Source organism: Acomys minous (genome assembly GCF_964271855.1).
Source record: "Acomys minous genome assembly, chromosome: 20".
In the NCBI taxonomy this organism is placed as follows: domain Eukaryota; kingdom Metazoa; phylum Chordata; class Mammalia; order Rodentia; family Muridae; genus Acomys; species Acomys minous.
In genome coordinates this window covers 18,329,268-18,349,247 of record NC_140502.1, presented here as the reverse complement: position 1 = coordinate 18,349,247, position 19,980 = coordinate 18,329,268, and the positions used below count along the sequence as shown (strand labels likewise).

General features: G+C 40.7%; 1 protein-coding gene across 1 annotated transcript in view; it reads left to right on the top strand.

The window, feature by feature from the left end:
• The window catches only part of LOC311591122 (vomeronasal type-2 receptor 116-like), a gene marked incomplete at both ends in the record, with an annotated part of 40,131 nt that overhangs the window by 502 nt on the left and 19,649 nt on the right, over positions 1-19,980 (top strand). Inside the window, one exon of the mRNA XM_084770490.1 lies at positions 16,854-17,029. Within this exon, the coding sequence (XP_084626616.1) occupies positions 16,854-17,029 (176 nt within the window). The remainder of the gene's footprint in view (positions 1-16,853; positions 17,030-19,980) is intronic.

Genomic DNA, 19,980 nt, shown 5'->3' with positions numbered 1-19,980 from the left:
CTCTAGGCATCAGCTCAGCGCAGCCGCAGTTCCCCTGCTGTGATGCAGGCTGCGCCGAGCATTCAGTTCCACCCTAGGCACCAGCTCAGCACAGCCGCAGTACTCCTGCTATGACGCAGGCTGGGCAGAGCACTCAATTCCACCCTAGGCGCTAACTCAGTGCAGCTGCAGTTCTCCTGCTGTGACGCAGGCTAGGTGGAGCACTCAGTTCCACCCTAGGCACCAGCTCAGTGCAGCCACAGTTCTCCTGCTGTGATGCAGGCTGGGCGGTGTGCTCAGTTCCACCGGGGGCAACAGCTCAGCGCTGCTGTGGCAGACGGTTCAGGACCTGAGAATCTAGCTGACCTCAATGTGTGGTTCAGGCCCAGTGTCCCTGGCTGGACATGGCAAGGGACCCGGAAGGCTGTGGATACCTTGGCCTGACGCAATGCTCATTCAGAGACCCAGAACAATTGCAGGATCCACAGCAAAGGGGAGCTGAGGATCACTGGCTGTGAGAGCCCAAAACGATGGGGTTAACCTCCTGCCACACAACAGTGAAGTATCAGAGCTTCCAGCCTAAGGAAATCATGAGAAAACAAGTGAATCTATCATCAGACTCCCTCCAACCAACTCTGGAACCAAACAAAAACAGAGATGGCAAGATGTCTAAAGGACAGCATAAAAGCATACGCAAAAAAACACAAAACAACATGGCATCTCCAGTTTCCAGCTATCCCAAAGAAAAAACGCAGAGAATGCAAATACAGTAGAAACACAAGAAAATGACCTCAAATCCTTGGTAATGAGGATGTTAGTGGAGGAAACAAATAAAATTCAAAATCAGATGCAGGAAGACACAGCCAAACAGATGCGAGACATAAAAGAAGCACATAGAGTGGAACTGGAAAATTTTCAGGAAAATGTAAATGACCAGATGAAAGAAATAAATAAAACGGTTCAAGATCTGAAGCGACAATAGAAGAAACTCAGGAATGTACAAAAAATCAGATGAAAGACATCAAAAAATCTGTTCAAGATATGAAGATGAAAATGGATTCAATGATAAACACACAGACAGAAGAAAAACAAGAATGTGAGATCTCAGAGAAGAAGGCAAATGACACAGTGCGGAGCTTTTCTAACAGAATCCAAGAGATGGAAGAACGAATCTCAGGTCTAGAAGATACAATCACAGATCTTGAAGCAACTATTAAAGAAAATACTAAATCTGAAAAACTCCAGACACAAAACATCCAAGAAATTAAGGACACCATGAAAAGAAGAAATCTGAGGATAATAGGCATTGAAGAAAGAGAAGATATCAGACTCCAAGGCCCAGAATATATTCTCAACAAAATCATAGAAGAAAATTACTCCAATCTAAAGAAAGAGATGCCTATAAACATACAAGAGGCATACAGAACACCAAATAGAATTGACCAGAAAAGAAAAACTGCCCGTCACATAATAATCAAAACACAAAACATACAGAACAAAGAAAAAATATTAAAAGCAGCACGGGAAAAGGGCCAAATAACATTTAATAGCAAACCTATCAGAATTACACCCGACTTCTCAGCAAAGACCATCAAAGCCAGAAGGGCCTGGACAGACATCCTGCAAACCCTAAAAGACCACAGATGCTAGGCCAGACTACTTTACCCAGCAAAACTATCAATAACCATTGATGGAGAAAACAAAATATTCCATGACAAAACCAAATTCAAACAGTACCTATCCACAAATCCAGCTTTACAGAAGGTACTAGAAGGAAGACTCCATCCCAAAGCTACAACCAAAACTACTCAGGAAATAGAAAACTATACCATGGCAAAAACACAACTACACAAACACTCGATTGGAACCAACATCAAAATTAAGACTCTTAACAGTCACTGGTCATTAATATCTCTCAACATCAATGGTCTCATTTCTTCAATAAATAGACACAGACTAACTGAATGGGTGCATAAACAAGATCCAATATTCTTCTGCATTCAAGAAACACATCTCACCCATAAGGATAGGCATTACCTCAGGATAAAAGGTTGGAAAAAATATTCCAAGCAAATGGACACAAGAAGCAAGCAGGTGTAACCATTTTAATATCAAACAAAATAGACTTTCAACCAAAATTAATCAAAAGGGATGAGGACGGACACTTCATACTCATCAAAGGTAAAATCAACCAAGATGACATCACAATTCTGAACATCTATGCTCCCAAGACAAGGACACCCACATTTGTAAAAGATCTGCTAAAAAGGCTTAAACCACACATCGATCCCCACACAAGAATAGTGGGAGACTTCAACACCCCACTCTCACTGAAGGACAAGTCATTGAAACAGAAACAAAGCCAAGAAATAACATCATTAACCAATGCCATGGGTCATATGGATCTAACAGATATCTATAGAACCTTGCACCCAAGCAAGAAAGAATATACCTTCTTCTCTGTACCCCATGGAACCTTCTCCAAAATTGATCACATCGTAGTTCACAAAGAAAGCCTCAACAGATGCAAGAGGATTGAAATAATACCTTGTATCCTATCAGATCACCATGGGGTTAGGCTGCAATTCAACAACAACAGAAATAACAAAAAGCCTACACGTATGTGGAAACTAAATGACACCTGGGCCAGGGAAGAAATAAAGAAAAAAATCAAGGAGTTTCTGAAATTCAATGAAAATGAAGGAACAACATACCCAAATTTGTGGGATACATTGAAAGCAGTGCTAAGAGGAAAAATTCATAGCACTAAATGCCTTTAAAAAGAAATTGGAAGCATCGCACATAAGCACCTTAAGGACACAACTGGAAGCCCTAGAAAAAAAAGAAGCAGAAACAGCCAAGAGGAGAAGACATCTGGAAATAATCAAACTCAGGGGTGAAATTAACAAATTAAAAACTAAGAAAACAGTCCAAAGAATCAACAAAACCAAGAGCTGGTTCTTTGAGAAAATCAACAAGATAGACAGACCATTAGCCAAACTAAAAGGCAGAGAGACAGTATTAAAATCAACAAAATCAGAAATGAAAAGGGAGACATAACAACAGACACTGAAGAAATACAAAGAATCATAAGATCCTACTTTGAAGACATATATGCCACAAAATTTGAAAATCTAAGGGAAATGGACGATTTTCTTGATCAATTTCACTTGCCAAAGTTGAGTGAAGAACAGATAAACAAGCTAAACAGTCCCTTTTCCCCTACAGAAATAGAACCAATCATTGATAGTCTCCCAAACAAAAAAAAGCCCAGGGCCAGATGGTTTCAGTGCAGAATTCTACCAGACCTTCAAGGGTGAGCTAATACCGATACTTTTCAAGCTACTCCAAAAGATAGAAAGGGATGGAACATTACCAAATTCATTCTATGAGGCCATAGTCTCATTGATACCTAAACCTCACAAAGACTCAACAAAGAAAGAGAATTTCAGACCAATTTCTCTTATAAACATCAATGCAAAAATACTAAATAAAATACTTGCAAAACGAATACAAAAACACATCAAAGATATTATTCCTCATGACCAAGTAGGCTTCATTCCAGACATGCAGGGATGGTTTACTATATGGAAATCCATCAATGTAATCCACCATATAAACAAACTGAAAATAAAAAACCACATGATCATCTCTTTAGATGCAGAGAAAGCATTTGATAAAATCCAACACCCATTCATGTTTAAAGTTTTAGACAGATCGGGGATACAAGGCACTTTCCTCAACATAATAAAGTCTATATACAGCAAGCCAATAGCCAAAATCAAAGTAAATGGTGAGATACTCAAGGAAATTCCTCTAAAATCGGGAACAAGGCAAGGCTGCCCACTCTCTCCATATCTCTTCAATATAGTACTCGAAGTTCTAGCCAAAGCAATAAGACAACAAAAGGAGATCAAGAGTGTCCAAATGGGAAGGGAAAAAGTCAAATTATCCCTAATTGCAGATGATATGATAGTCTACATAAGTGACCCTCAAAATTCCACCAGAGAACTCCTACAGCTGATAAACACCTTCAGCAAATTAGCTGGATACAAAATTAACTCAAAAAAGTCTGTACCCTTCCTATACACAAATGACAAGCTTGTAGGGGAAGAAATTAGGAAAACCACATCCCTCACATTAGCCACAAGAAATATAAAATATTTAGGAGTTATTCTAACTAAGCAAGTGAAGGACGTGTTTGAAAAAAATTTCAAAACCCTGAAGAAAGAGATTGAAGATGACATGAGAAGATGGAATGATCTTCCTTGCTCATGGATCAGGAGAATTAACATTGTAAAAATGGCCATCCTACCAAAAGCAATCAACAGATTCAATGCAATCCCTATCAAAATATCTACACAATTTTTTAAAGACATTGAAAGTTCAATTCTGAACTTCATATGGAAAAACAAAAAAACCAGAATAGCTAAAACAATCTAGCATCTTCAACAAATGGTGCTGGTCGAACTGGATGTCTATGTGTAAAAAAATGCATGTGGACCTATATTTGTCACCTTGTACAAAACTCAAATCCAAGTGGATTAAAGGCCTTAACATAAAACCAGAGACACTAAGTCACTTAGAAGAAAAAGTGGGGAAGAGCCTGGAACATATTGGCACAGGAGACAACTTCCTGAACAGAACACCAACAGCCCAGCCATTAATGTCAACAATTAATACATGGGACCTCATGAGGCTGAGAAGCTTCTGTAAGGCAGGTGACACTGTCAAGAGAACAAAGCGACAGCCTACAGACTGGGAAAAGATCTTCACCAAACCTACATCTGACAAAGGTCTAATATCCAAAGTATATAAAGAACTCAAGAAATTAAACACCACCAAACCAAATAACCCAATTGAGAAATGGGGCTTGCAACGAAACAGAATTCTCAATAGAGGAATATCAAATGGCTGAGAAACACTTAAAGAAATGCTCAACCTCCTTAGTCGTCAGGGAAATGAAAATCAAAACAACTCTGAGATTCCATCTTACACCCATCAGAATGGCTAAGATCAAAAATTCAAGCGACACCACATGCTGGCGAAGATGTGGAGAGAGAGGAACACTCCTTCATTGCTGGTGGGAATGCAAACTAGTACAACCACTTTGGAAATCTATCTGGTGCTATCTCAGAAAAATGGGAATAGGGCTTCCACAAGACCCAGCTATTCCACTCCTTGGAATATACTCAGAAGATGCTCCAGCACACAACAAGAAAATTTGCTCAACCATGTTCATAGCAGCCTTATTCATAATAGCCAGAACATGGAAACAGCCTAAGTGTCCATCACTAGCTGTGCTGCCCTGTCAAGATACAAAGCGATAGGATATTCTTAGTCAGGCTGCCGTTTGAATTGCCTGGGTGTGTTATTGCTCCGTGGGGTCCTGCCGTTTTCTGATAAAAAGGAAATGAGGTGTTGGAGAGATGGTTCAGAGGATAAGAGCACTGACTGCTCTACCAAACTTCTGAGTTCAATTCCCTGCAACCCTGTGGTGGCTCACATCCATCTGTAATGAGATCTGGTGCACTTTGCTGGTGTACATGTGTACATGGAAACACAACATTGTATACACAATAAATAAATAAATAAATAAATAAATAAATAAATAAATAAAAAGGAAAAGGTGATTGAAGGGGCCATGTGGGTGGGACTGGGAGGAGAGGAGGAACGGAGCTAGGATCTGGCTGTAGAGATTAAATAAACACATTAATGAAAAATATCACCTTTCAAAACAAATTGCAATGCCTGTTGAAAATGAATGAATGCATGCATGGATGGATGAATGAGTGAGTGACGTCTCAGGATCATGCAGCACTCCCCACTCTACATGCTGTACCTCTCCCTTCTGTCCTTACTTTCTCGTCCTAGAGACCACACAATGAGCTACCAACTGATGAGCATCCATGATCCCTGAGAGAACAGCCATTCAACCTGGGATTCCCTCTGCTGTGTCCTGGACTTGGTCTGTCAGCAACAGTGAGGGAGCCTCTGAATTCCCTTTGTGACACAGAAACCCAGCTGGGCGCTCAGTCTGACCTGTGTTCTCAATGCTCTGGAAACACGGAGTTTGCTCTCATCAAGCATGTGGGAAAATGCCTGTGAGGGATCCAAAAGAACCAGCTGAGTGCTGAGTACAGAAAAGGACAAACTCATTCTCACTACAGTCACCAGTCAAGGTTCTGACACAGAACAAAGGCCCAGGAACAGATGTATCGGGAGCCTCCATAAGAGGGCTCTGGGCTCCACCATCCCATGCAGGGCCTCAAGACGGTGACCTCACATTCCCAGTTGTGTGATGGGTCTGCCTATGGCCTTTATGAAATGTCTCTGACCTCTCTCTAGGTAATTCCCTTAGGTTAACCCCTCTTCTCCAAAGGAAATACATAGAGAGGGGAAATATGTGTGTCTAGTGGAATCAACCCCACCCACCAACCATGCTGAATCACTTACAGTAGACGAGTAGGTATATCGGTGCTACTGATACAAGTTCTGCTTGCTTATTATAGCCTTCTAGAATATAGTGTCCTGTGTCCTTCTGGGTGACATTGCAGATCTGCAGAGATCCATCTCTGTAGATTGTCTCTCTGCCACTATATGCACGCCCCGTCATATTTCCTTTAGCATTCACTGCATACATTGCAATCTCATGACTCTTTTCTGTTATCTCTTTGAACCAGGCAAAGGATGTATGAGTGTCTGGAAGATTTATAACTTGGAGAATGACGTTTGCTCCTTCAAACACAGGAAATGGCTCAAAAGTAATGCCCATGTGGGTAGTGGTTGTTGGGTGCCAGCAACTTAAAAGGGAGGCTAAAAGGGAAGAGAGAGAAAAAAATCAATATTGAGTGGGTGTGAACAGCACTCAAGTGTGTGGGTAGAGGTATAACTGCCCACCTTAATGGAAGTGAGCAATATCACCACCATTCCCTCAGAGCCTCTCAGTGTGAACTTACCTCTCTTAGAAATTCTCAGCTCAAGTGTCTGCCTGGCTCACCCTTCAGTGTCCCTATATTTGATGTAAAGGTGCTTCACTGACCTCTCTCTCTAGGAGGTCTTCACTCTCTGAATTTATTTTCTTTTTCCTTTCTATTACCAGGCAATCCCTGATATCACCTTGCAGGTACTCTGACATTTGGCCCACTATGACCAGGGCTATGTAAGGACAAGGCTTAGTCTGCCACATTAAGATTATTATATTTCTGGGAAAGACTTGGACATGAATGGAGGGAGGGAGGAAGGAAGGAACAAACAAAAAATGAAATTAAGGAACAAATGAACAAAGGTAGGAAAGAAGGGTGTGTCCATGGGTTAATCTACATAGTTGCCAGGTTTGTAGCTAACAACAAATAATTATACTCAAGGGTAAATTAAATATTCTCATATTACTTATGTATTGTATGTGTGGGTTTGTGAAGGCTCACATCTCAGTATATGCCCATGGGAGTGCATGCCACAGCAAATGTGTAAAGGGCTGAGAGGAGCCTGCATGAGTCTGTTCTCTCATCTTATGTGTAGAAGCTGAAGACTGAATTCAGGTTGCCATGGTCTCCACACATTGAGCCATTTCACTGGACACTGCAGTTTGATTTCTATTTGGAGGGTTCCCCAGTCATGATTGGGAACATCAGTCTTCAGAAAAGAGCAGCCAACATGATTTGGTTTGAGTAGAGAGCATTGGGGCTCATTTCTCCTCATCACTACCTGTCCCCAGAGAGCTTTAGGAAGCTGAATCGATTCCCTCACTGTATCTTTTGCCCTATAATGTCAAGAAGAAATCACAAATCTCATCTTGGGCTCCTGTCCTCTTTAGACAACTCAAGACTGACTTGTAATTCCCCTCCACCCACACACAGTCAGGGATTGGGGACACTTACCCGTGAGCAGGAACCCCTGCCAGAAGTTCTCTTTGAAGGAAAGCATGGAGGAAACCGCCATCAGACTTCTCACTGTGACGTCCTCTGAGGAGAAGAGCTTCAGCTTCTGCAAGGCCCACAGCCTCTTCTGTCCTTCTGATCCCTGAACTGATTGTCTTTTCAGGCAGAAGCACTTCACAGAATCCCACGGACTGTGAGTGGTGGGGTCTGTGTCCAAGGAGCTACTCTGTCCCTTCCACTCTCAGTGCTGCCTCTGCATCCTTCTCAACTTTTCTCTTTGCCTTTCACCCCCAAGCAACACATTGAGCAACAAGGCTAATGAGCATCCCCGTGACTTCAGAGAACAACAGCTCATCCCAGGGCTGCTATCTGCCATGTTCTGGCCTTGGGTCTGTCAATATCAAAGAAGGAAATGCTATCATGTCTGTGTGTCCCTGTGACACAGAGACAAAGCAGAGCACCCAGTCTGTCCTGGGTCTCCATTGCTCTTGGAATGTGAGATTTCCCAGCAGGAAAATGACAGAGATACCTCTGAGGTCTTGGCAGACACCAGCTAAGTAATGACCAGGGATGAAGATCAACTTTTTATTACTAATGTCACTAGCCAAATTCCTGAGCCAGGAGAGAAGCCCAGGAGCATTTGTGTGAGGAGTTTCACTTGCTCAGTGTTAGGGAAGAGGTTATCAGTGTGTCCTGGAAAGAATTGTGGGCTCCCTCTTCCTATAGAGGGTTTCAAGGCAACCTTCCCACATTGTATGTTAGCTGAGCTGTGTGTTGGGAGAGCCTAGGTTCTTTCTAATCTTTCTAGGTCACCACTGTCCTCATTCTAAGTGATTCCACTGAATCAATCCTGTATTGCCCTTGGAAGATGCTGGGAAGGGGGCACTTTAATGTTCCTCAGACAGGGTTGTACTCAGATGAAAGAAACTGAGCAAGGACTTGGGAGGGAGCTCCAGGTTAGTAGGGACAAGATGGATACCAGTCTCCTAGGCAAGGTCATGGCTCAGGGAAACAATTTTCTGAGTGTTGAGTGTGTGTCCTGATATTGTTCCCTGGATATCACTGTGAGAACTGCAATGTCTAGGCCAACAGTGGGTGTGGTCCTCAAGTCAAATATGACCAGCCCTGGTCCTTTCAGCACAGGTGTGAGATATGCCCTGTCATCTTGCCTACTGTGCACTCCAGAGCTTCAATTTCTATCTAATATAGTGTGGATCTAGACAAAGTTCCATATTTTTCCTGGAAAGTCCTAGACTAAAGGTGGAATAAGAGTTCATGCAGAGGATGGAGACCCTTGGGAGGAGCCTTATGCTCAGAAAATTTCAAAGAAAATTTCTAGGACATTGGCTATGTTTTTGAAGGTGAGGGGACTAACAGAGGGACTGTACCTTCACTTGCAGGCTCATCTTTAGCACCCAAATCCTTCCTTTTCTTTGCCCACAGTGTGTTTAGGGGCATCTGCTCATGACTACATAGAACATTGATTCAAGTGTTTATGTCCTCTGCTCTTCTGTCACACTGTTCTAGGTATCTGGGTCTGGATCATTTCGTAGCACTGAAAGAAATCAAGACAGAAAACAGGATTCTGGCTGGCTCATCCACTGGCTGGCTGGCTGGCTCATACCTAGATAGCTATCTCTTATGTAACCAGGGACAATCTGCATAGGGACAGTGCTGTCCACAGAGGCCTGGCCCCTCCTGCATCAATTAAGACAACCCCTCCCAGACCTGTCCACAGCCCAACCTCATTAGGAAGTTATCCAATCGAAACACTTTTTCCCCCAAAGCAACTCTGCGCTGTGTCAAGTTGGCTAACTACAGCATTGTTTCAGACTGTTAAAGCCTCGTTGTCCACTGGAAGGCTGCAAAAGTAGTTCCCCATTCTCCAAGTAAATGTCGCTCTCTGTTCCCTGCAGCGATCACAAGCACTGGTGTCCACAGCCCTTCACAGCCAGACCCTCATAGTTAGGACACAGATGACAGCATCTACAACAGGGTTTCACTAGTCCCACTTCCCAGTGATGTCCACCACTGACATTGTGAGAAGTAACTGAAACAGCATCACCAAAACCCTGCTTTCGTCCTGACTCAGGACAAGCTTCCCAGGCACATACATCACCTCCCTCTTCAGGCTCCAATTGAATCAGCCAGAAGCCAATCACCACCTGAGACAAGTCAGGAGCTGTGAGCATGTGTGGTAAAAGAGTGTGAGCAAGGTTCAAGGCTCTGATTGGTCCTTCTGTGTCTTCAAGAACAAAAATCATGAAAGCAAATAAAGGGAACAGGAAGGCATGAATGAGTGACTGAAAGAAAACCCTACTTGAGCTAAAGTACATTGTTCCCAGTGGATGGGTCTTCCTACTTGGAAAAATACCCCCACTCATATTGAAGACCAATCCGAGGTTAACCAGGAGAAATCAGAGATAAAGGGAGAGAAGAAAGAAATGAAGAAATGGAGCTGGAATCTCATGAGAGTTTTTGTAAATTTTTTTTCCGTGAGCGTCAGTTGGTAATTTACTTCTCAATTCATAAGGATTCACCCCGAAGCTCAGTGCTGTTATTTCAGAGATCCACTTTCCAGGACTGTATTTCTTGACTGCGGCCCCATTAAGGTCACTGGCAGAGTTAGAGCCTAGGCAGATATAGGTTCCACCATTATTAGTAGAGATGTTTAGGATAAAGAGCTCTTGGGAGTATGACTGGGACTTACCATAGGTAACCAAGAGTACTGTGCAGGTGGGTGGGAGGCTGCATGTCAGGAGAGGTTGAAGTTTGCCCCTAGATGGAAATGAATATTTGAGGAGGATATAACCAGGGTCTCTGGACCATCTGGAACAAACAGAATTAAGCCATATGTGATGTCAGAATGGTGAAGGGGAAATCCTGGTCTGTGGAAGGCTATGAAGTCTGTACAACAACCTCAGTTAAGTAGTTATTCTTAGCTGCATAGGTATCTGTACACCACAAGCATGTCTGATATCCACAGTAACCAGAATGGGGCACTGGATCCCCTGAACCTCATGTTACAGATGGTTGAGCTGCTGTGTGTGTGCTGAGAATTGAACTCGGGTCTTCTATAAGAGCATCCTTATAGAGCAAGCCTTATAGAAGGCTCTTAATCATTGAGCCATCACACCAGCCTTCCCAGGTAGGTGTTTTCAGAGGCAGATCTGACTGGTAAAGAGTACAGAGAAAGAACATGCTGGAACGATGGCAGGAAGGGATCTGTGAGTTTGGCAGATCTGGGCTAGGGATTTAGGACACTAACTTTCTCCATATGAGACCATTGCTTCTAATACCCAGGATTAAGGCCAATCCATGCAGGATTACCTCTCCAAAATGCACCATAGGGTGAGATTAGAGGCAGACAGTAAAGTTGTTTGAAATCAGTGACTCCCTAGGCAGAGAGTCCCTGTGTTAGAGACAGGATCTACTGAAGGAGGAGGACTAAGCAAAGCCCTGACCCTTACTTTCCAGGACTAGAGACATCAGCCCACCAGAGAACACATGATATCCTGTCTAGTATATGACCTTTGGATTCCTGGAATTCTGCTGAAACGTTCCATCCTGAGGTGGCTTCGTTCTGGAGTCAAATCTAACTGTCTGTTTGTTCTCACTTCCTGGACCAGATGTCGTGACAAGCTGCTGACCACCAAGATTAACATCAGCTTCTCTCCATTCCAGACACCTGAGAAGGCCTCCAGGGTGGAGACACTGAATACGTGACTGCAGACAGACAGCTTATGCTTTCTCACATCTGCCACTGAGACTGTTCAAGCCTGATGTGGTCAGTGTATTGGCTGTTCCTCACTACCCCAATGATACTACACGATTTGGGGTGTGAAGAAAGGAGATTTCCTCTGCAATCCATGTTACTGCTCTTTTTAAATTTTATTTAAGTAATTTGTTCAGATTACAACTCAATTGTTATCCCATACCTTGTACCCTTCTGTTCCTCCCTCCCTCCTACTTTCACCCTATAGCCCTCCACTGTGTTTGTGACTGAGGGGGAACTCCACCCCAATTATAGGGTCATGGCTATCAAGACCCATGTTTATAGTCTGTTTATTATTTCTCTTAGTGCCACCAGGTCTTCCCCCCACGGAGAAGTGGTCATATATGGGACACCAGAGTTTATGTCAGAGTCAGTCGCCACTCTCCACTCAACTGTGGAGAATGTCCTGTCCATTGGCTAGATCTGAGTAGTAATTTGATGTTTACTACATGTATTGTCCTTGGTTGGTGAAGTAGTTTGAGCAGGTCCCCTGAGCCCAGATCTGCCCATCATGATGTTATTCCTGTAGGTTTCTAGGTCCCTCTGGATCCTTCTATTTCTCCATTCTCCCATTATTCTCTCACCTACAGCCTTTCAGGAGGTCCCCACATCTATCTATCCCAATCTCCTGGTAGGTGAAGACTTTCGTGGGACACGACTTTTGGGCTAGTGTCCAATTATAAATGAGTATATACCATGTGAATCTTTCTGCTTCTGGGTTAACTCATTCACTATGATCATTTCTAGTTCCACCCATTTGTCCACAAATTTCAGGAATTTATTGTTTTTAATAGCTGAGTAGTATTCCATAATGCAAATGTAACACAGTTTCTTTATCCATTCTAACTACTGAGGGACATTTAGGTTGTTTCCAGGTTCTGGCTATTATGAATAAGACAGCTGTGACCATGGCTGAGAATCTTCTGAGTATGTTCCATGGAGTGGAATAGCTGGGTCTTGAGGAAGCTCCATTCCCAGTTTTCTCAGAAAGCACCAGATAGATTTCCAAAGTGATTGTACAAGTCTGCATTCCCACCAGTAATGAAGGAGTGTTCCCCCTTTCTCCACATCCTCGCCAGCATGTGCTTTCACATGAATTTTTTTTAATCTTAGCCAATCTGATGTGTGTAAAATGGAATCTAAGATCGTTTTGATTTACATTTCTCTGATGACTAAAGACGTTGACCATTTATCTAAGTGTTTTTCCACCATTCACTATTCCTCTGTTGAGAATTCTGTTTAGTTATGAGCCCCAATTTTCAATTGGGTTATTTGGTTTGATGGTGTTTAATTTCTTGAATTCTTTATATATTCTAAATTATAGACATTTGTCAGATGTAGGGTTGGTGAAGATATTTTCCCAGTCTGTGGACTGTTACTTTGTTCTGTTGATAGTGTTTCTGTCTTACAGAAGCTTCTCAGCCTCATGAGGTCCCATTTATTAATTGTTGACTTTAAGGCCTGGGCTGTTGGTGTTCTGTTCAGGAAGCTATCTCCTGTGCGAATGTGTTCTATTGGCTCTTCCACACTTTTTCTTCTAACTGATTTAGTATCTCTGGTTTTGTGCTGAGATCTTTAATCCATCTGGACTTGAGTTTTGTGCATGGTGATAAATATCAATCTAAATGGATTTTTCTCCATGTAGACATCCAGTTCAACCAGCACCATTTATTGAAGATGCTATCCTTTTTCCATTGAATAGATTTGGCTTCTTTGTCAAAAATCAAGTGACCGTATGAGTGTGGATTCATTTCTGGGTCTTCAATTTGATTCCATTGATCAACCAGCCTATTGCTCTGCCAGTACCATTCGGTTTTATACTGTTGCTCTATAGTACAGCTTGTGATCATGTATGGAGATTCCTCACAGGATCTTTTGTTGTACAGAATTCTTTGAGATATTATGGGGTTTTTTTGTTTTTCCATATGAAGTTGAGAATTTATTTTTCAATGTCTTCAAAAATTATGTATTTTGATAGGGATTGCAGTGAATCTGTAAATTGATTTTGGTAAGATGGCCATTTTTACTATGTTAATTCTCCCAATCCACAAACAAGGGAGAACTTTCCATCATCTGATGTCATCTTCAATCTCATTCCTCAACTGTGTTCTCCCTGCTGAGACTCAGAAACGGGAAATGTCCAAGTGACCTCACCTAACTGTGGCTCTAATGGCAGTGCTCTGGCTGGTTCCATTATCCAGGTGATTCACATATCCAATTAAAAAATAATAAAGCTATATAAAGTCAATGCTGTATTTAGCAGGGAAAAAATCTAACCTCCCTAGCCATATAAATGTGGACACACATCTGAACTTGAACATAGACATACACCCAAAGTAGCTTTAAGTCAATCTATGCACAACAAATTCATGATTATGTGTACCTATGTATCTGTGTGTATATGTACATTTGTATACATGTGTCTGTGCGTGTATTTATAAAGTACTGCTTGAAATTCTAATATCTGTTATCTCATCATTGCAAAGGCTGCAACCAGTTATCTCAAAGCGATCATCGCTGGAAAGTAAAACACAAGAAAATGTCCTCAAATCCTTACAAATGAAGATGGTAATGGATGAAACAAATAAAACCCATAAACAAATGCAGGAAGATACAGTCAAACAAATTGGGAACCTTAGAGAGGCCATGATAGAGGCTGATAGATAGGAAATGAAGAAATCACTCAAAGAACTTCAGGTATAAGCAAGTAATCAGGTGAAGGAAATCAATAAAATGGTTCAAGATCTGAAGATGAAAATGGTAACAATGATAAATGCAGAAACTGAGGAAAGACTGGAAAGAGAGAACTTAGAAAAGAAAACGGGAACTGCAGAGGTAAGCATCACCAACAGAATACAAGAGATAGAGGAAAGAATAGCAGGTAGAGAAGAGACATTGGAATAATTTAATGCAAGCATCAAAGAAAATGTTAAATCTAAAAAATTCATGACATGAAACATTAAGAAATCAAGGACAACATGAAAAGAGAAAACCTAAGGATAATAAGAAGCAGTCATCAAAAGTCTCCCAATCAAAAAAATCCCAGGGCCAGACACTTTCAACACAGAATCCTACTAGATGTTAAAAGAAGGGGTAATAACAATGCTCTTCAAACTACTCCACAAAATAGAAATGGAAGGAACAATACCGAACTGTTCTATGGAGCCATAGCGACATTGATACCTAAACAAAAGACCCAACAAAGAAAGAGAACTTCAGGCCAATTTCTATTATGAACATTGATGCAAAAATACTCACTTAAATACTGACAAACTGAATCAAAAAACACATCAAAGATGGAACTCACCATGACCAAGTAGGCTTGGAGTCTTCTTCTTTTATCCTATTACGGTTGGTCTTTTCATAGTGTCCCAGATTTCTTGCATGTTTTATATCATAAACTTTTCAGTTTTAACACTTTTTGACCGGTGTATTGATAACTTAAACCACGTCTTCTAACTTGAGATTCCAGCTTCCATCTTTTGTATTCTGTTGCTGTTGCTTGTGTCTGCAGTTCCTGTGCTCTTCCCTAAGTTTTCCAAGGGCCACCTCTGCTGTTCTGCTATTTCGCTGGCTGTGTCCCAGTCACTAATGGTATTTTATCAAGCTGAATTTTATACATATCTAAAGAATCAATCAAATGAGAAAAAATGAAGGCCCACAGACTGGCAGAGAATCTTTTCCAGCTATATATCCAGTGTATAAAAGGACTCAAGAGTCAATGAGTCAAAATAAAAATGATCTATTCAATGAAGTGGGCCTGGGACCTGTACTGAGCATTATAAAAAAGAAGAAAGAAATTGCTTTAAAAATCTCTAAAATAAAATCATCATCCTTAGCTAGTAGTAAAATGCAATTCAAACGAATTTTGTTAATTCATTTTACCTAAGGTAGAATGTCAAAAATTCACCAAAAAAATGGACAACTGTTAGGGGTGATGTCATCCTATTCAAGCTATTCTGAACCCAGGGAGTGCAGGTAGGGTGGGAGGAGGAAATTCTGCACCCAGACCGTTAAGCTAGAGTAGCACAGAAAGACTAGTGAAATTGACCTGTGTCCAAGACCAGTAATGTTGATTCATTGCTACCTAAGAGAAGCCATTAATGCACAGTGATTCACACTCTGTGTTGGACATAGCTTCCACTGTGGGCACCTTTGCATTAATATGCAGAACGGAACCATGCCTGAAACATTAGAGCCATGATTAAACACATCCCTGTGCTTTTGGAATCAGAGCCCTTCTCTCCTGAAAGCATTCCTCAGACACACATACACATGTACACACACACACACACACACACACACACACACACACACACACACACACTTAGACACATGGTTAGATTTCTTAAGGACACTATGTGCTCAGGATATTAGTGGGTAGACCCAATGTTTTAGGATTAGGCATCTCATGACAAAATGTCAATTCATTGATTCATGTGGATAAAAGAGTATTACAGAAATTCAGACTTCAGATTTACACAGGAAACCTGATTTCCACAATAACATTAAGCAGATCATTTTGGAAATCAAATTCACAGAACTATTAGGTACATTACAAAGAGGCACAAACTGTTCAGAGCAGAGATGGACATAATATTGGCATTCAGACATCCATCTGTAGGAAAAGGAACATTCTATGACTCATGGAGACCCAGGAAAGCAAGGCTGAGGTTGATAGTGTCCAGTTCTACAGAGCATGGTGTCTGCTGTTGAGACTTGGTCAGGCCTGGCATAGGCCTTTTTTGGCCTTCTTCCCTTTCATCTACCATGACGTCATCTGGTGTGACATGTTTGTAATATCATAAATGGCTTTTCCCTGAGTTGTCCCTTGGTTCACATTTGTGGATGTATCCACCAAGGATTTCATGCCCTGGAGCTGGATCTCTGTAGTCTCAGATGAAATCATACTGCCTGTGGCAGAAGAAGATCCTAAAATATTTTTTAATAAAAAAAATTTGTTATTCTGAATGCAAGGCCTCAGAATCAAAACTTGTGGGAATAAAGCATTGGACAATTCCATGGAGGAATGAGGAGTCTTGTCAGAAAAATCAGGGCATGATTCAAGGGATATCTTTAGTCACCAATAAAATTACAAACAAACATGCACACACACATGTGTGCTGGGCACTGCAGAGTTCACCTTATCATGCTCACAGATGGGCAGATACTTTGTTAGCATGCTGTTCTCATGGCTTTTTGTCTCTTGCTTTCTGCAGGTTCCAATTCTTGTGTGCTCCTACAGCAGCAGTGAGTGCTTGGTCAGAATAAATTACCATTTAAACAGTAAAGGAGATGTGGTGATCGCTGGATTTTTCCCTACTTTTACTGCCTACCCACTCAACAGAACAATTGATTGGAGAATCACTAAATTTACCAGAGATTTTATGATCGAGTAAGTCTTTTATCCATGTACTCCTTTTCAAGATTTGGCATTCATGTGCCCCTGGGAAAGCACAGATTGAAGCATCATTATCCCAAGTCTTTACCCCATTAACTCATCTCCTCTCTCCCATTCCGGGATCTTTATGCAGTGCTGTGGCTCATCTGTTACTTTCAAAGGACAAGAAGAATTCTGGGTTTTATTCATTTTATTTTCCACTAGAGACTGGGCATTTCCCCATATTCTTTCCCATGCCTATAACTCCTCAGAGTTTTGATGTTTTCAGTGTTAGCTTTACAGGAGAAAGATTATATAATAGAAGATTGATGGGATTCTAGAAGTCTAGCTGTGCTCCTGGAAAGAGACATAATGCCACTGAGTTAGTGACCAGTGATATCTTTGTGTGAGGCTGAAGTGACAAATAATGTCTGTGTTTGCTTAGGAGCAGGCATGTCAGAAGTAGGAATTGGGACCTTTTTTATGCTTCAAAAATACCTTCATCTGTCTCTGATTATTTTATCTGATTTTTAATATTTATATTCTCTGATAACTTCTTTGATAACTTGCCATTTTTACCTGTTTTCCTGAATATATATCCAGTTGTTGTTGTTCACTGTCATGAATGTGTTCCCGTGCACACAGTGACTGTGATGCTGCCTCTCAAAGATGTTTCTGGGCATTCTCAATGACACAAGATTGAGACATAGTGTCAGACAAGTCTATTTGAGTTTCTTAGGTCCTACCAATGTGAAACAATCATGTATGTTAGTGCTTAAAGGATGTAAGGTGTATTTTATCTCAGGCAGATATGCCCACAGCTGCTGTAGGCAACTGCATAATAAGTATCTGAAAAAGAGAAATGCAGCTTGGACTCAAGTCTGAACTCAAAACAGAACACGGTAATGCACATCCTGGCATTAGGTTGGAAACAATGGATGGAAAGTCACCTAAAATAAGCATAGGAGGGGGAATGGATCACTGTCAGTGTGGTGTTACTGTGTCTGCTGAAAAGTGGCTGTGGAGTAAGTAATCAGTTCAGAAGTGGAAGAGGAAAAATGTTCCAGTTAGAATGTCATTTGACATTAAGGATATTGTAACAGGTTTAGTCTAAAATGGACCTACAAAGGCAGCACGGGAAATTTAAAATTTGGTATCCAGATAAAATAGTCTACTGGCCTCAGGGATCATTGCTTACTTTAGATAAGATTGCAAAGCTGTTTGGTCTACCAGACATTTGCACCTTGTATGCTAAGGAGACTGGTCTGCTTCACAGCAGATACTGTCCTTGTCCCTCACCTCCTCTCCTTTCCAACAGCCCAGGAACCGCTGTGCATCAGCCTGAGTCCCTCTTCAGGGTGTACAGCAGCATCCCCGTGTCTGCTAAGATCACACTTGTAATGACATGATCTCTCTGGGGCTGGCTTGTCTAATATGTACAGGAAGAGAGTGCTGTGCAAGTGTGACTTAATAACTTATGAAGTTAGAGATGAAGCTAAAATAGTTAACATTATAAAAGCAATCAACAATTAACATATCTGATTAAGGCAACACATTTCAAATCATACTTTTTGTAGAAAGTGGGACACATTCAAGGATATTATACTCTTCAAGGCTCACAAATGATTTCACACTTTTGATAAAGTTTTTCACACAAATGTAAGAGACATTACCTGTAATTTGAAAGAGGAACTGTTCTTTCATCGGTTAAATTTCCTCAGATTCTAATTATAACTTCATAAGTATATTTATCTTAATTACCATAAATGTAAAATATCATAAGAAGTAGTACATCTAACATTATATTCTCTGACATTAATTTTGTGTTGTCTAATTTTCTAATTGGATTTTACTTTCTTGTTGTCAAAATACGAAGACGGTAAGTGAATATTTGATAGGCTCAGAATATGCAAACTATGTCTACCTTCTGATTAAAGCAGATTAATTTACAAGAGCACATGTATCCGCACTATAGGATCTTTATGCATGGTGGTTAACTTCCTTGCAAAATAATAATGACAGGCACTTCTCTCCCTGTGTAGGAGAGTGATTTTCCTTCAAGTTAACTTAAAAATAGGACTGACTTAGTCATTTTACCAATTATGTGTCTATTTGTATATTAATAACGAAATTATTTTTGTATTAAAAGAATATAAAAGGTGAGATTTTAATATTTTTTCTTTTTCTGTGTGTATTTTTCCATTATTCGTTGTTTTTTAAAGATTTAATTATTTATTATTAGTAATCAGAGTTCTGGCTACATGTACACTAGCAAGCCAAAAAAAGAGAATCCAATCACATTATAGATGGTTGTGAGCCACCATGTGGCTGCTGGGAACTGAACTCAGGACCTCTGGAAGAGTAGTCAGTGCTCTTAACCGATGAGCCATCTGTCTAGCCACCATTTTTCACTATTTTTCAAATTAAAGGACATAGTGTCTGTTTATTGGTTATTTGAAAACAATTTATGATGCGATATTTGTTGTAAATATTTATTATAGTTCATGCTGAATATATAAAATAACATAAACTTTTAGTTGTACAAGGTATATTTATCAGTTATCAAAGCCATATTTTTTTCAAAGCCATATTTTCAAAAATGGCACCTCTTTTCAGTTTTGTACAAAAAATATTTGCACTACTTACTTTAAGTTTTGCATTGCCATATCAGTAATACTATCAGTAATATTTGTACACATTCATTTATGATCATGACATCAATATCTGTTTGTGAGGTAGAAGATGATAATTCATCCTTTGTGGATTGTGCAATGATTGATTACATTAACATACCCTTCTTTTCAACTTTAATCCTATTAATTGTACATCTTATAACAAACCCTGTGCTACCAAACCCAAATGTCTTGCTGGGCATCATGGTGGTGCATGCCTTTAATGGGAGAATTTCTGAGGCACAGAATTTCATTTTGGTTTGTTTGTTTGTTTGTTTGTTTTTGTTGTTTGAG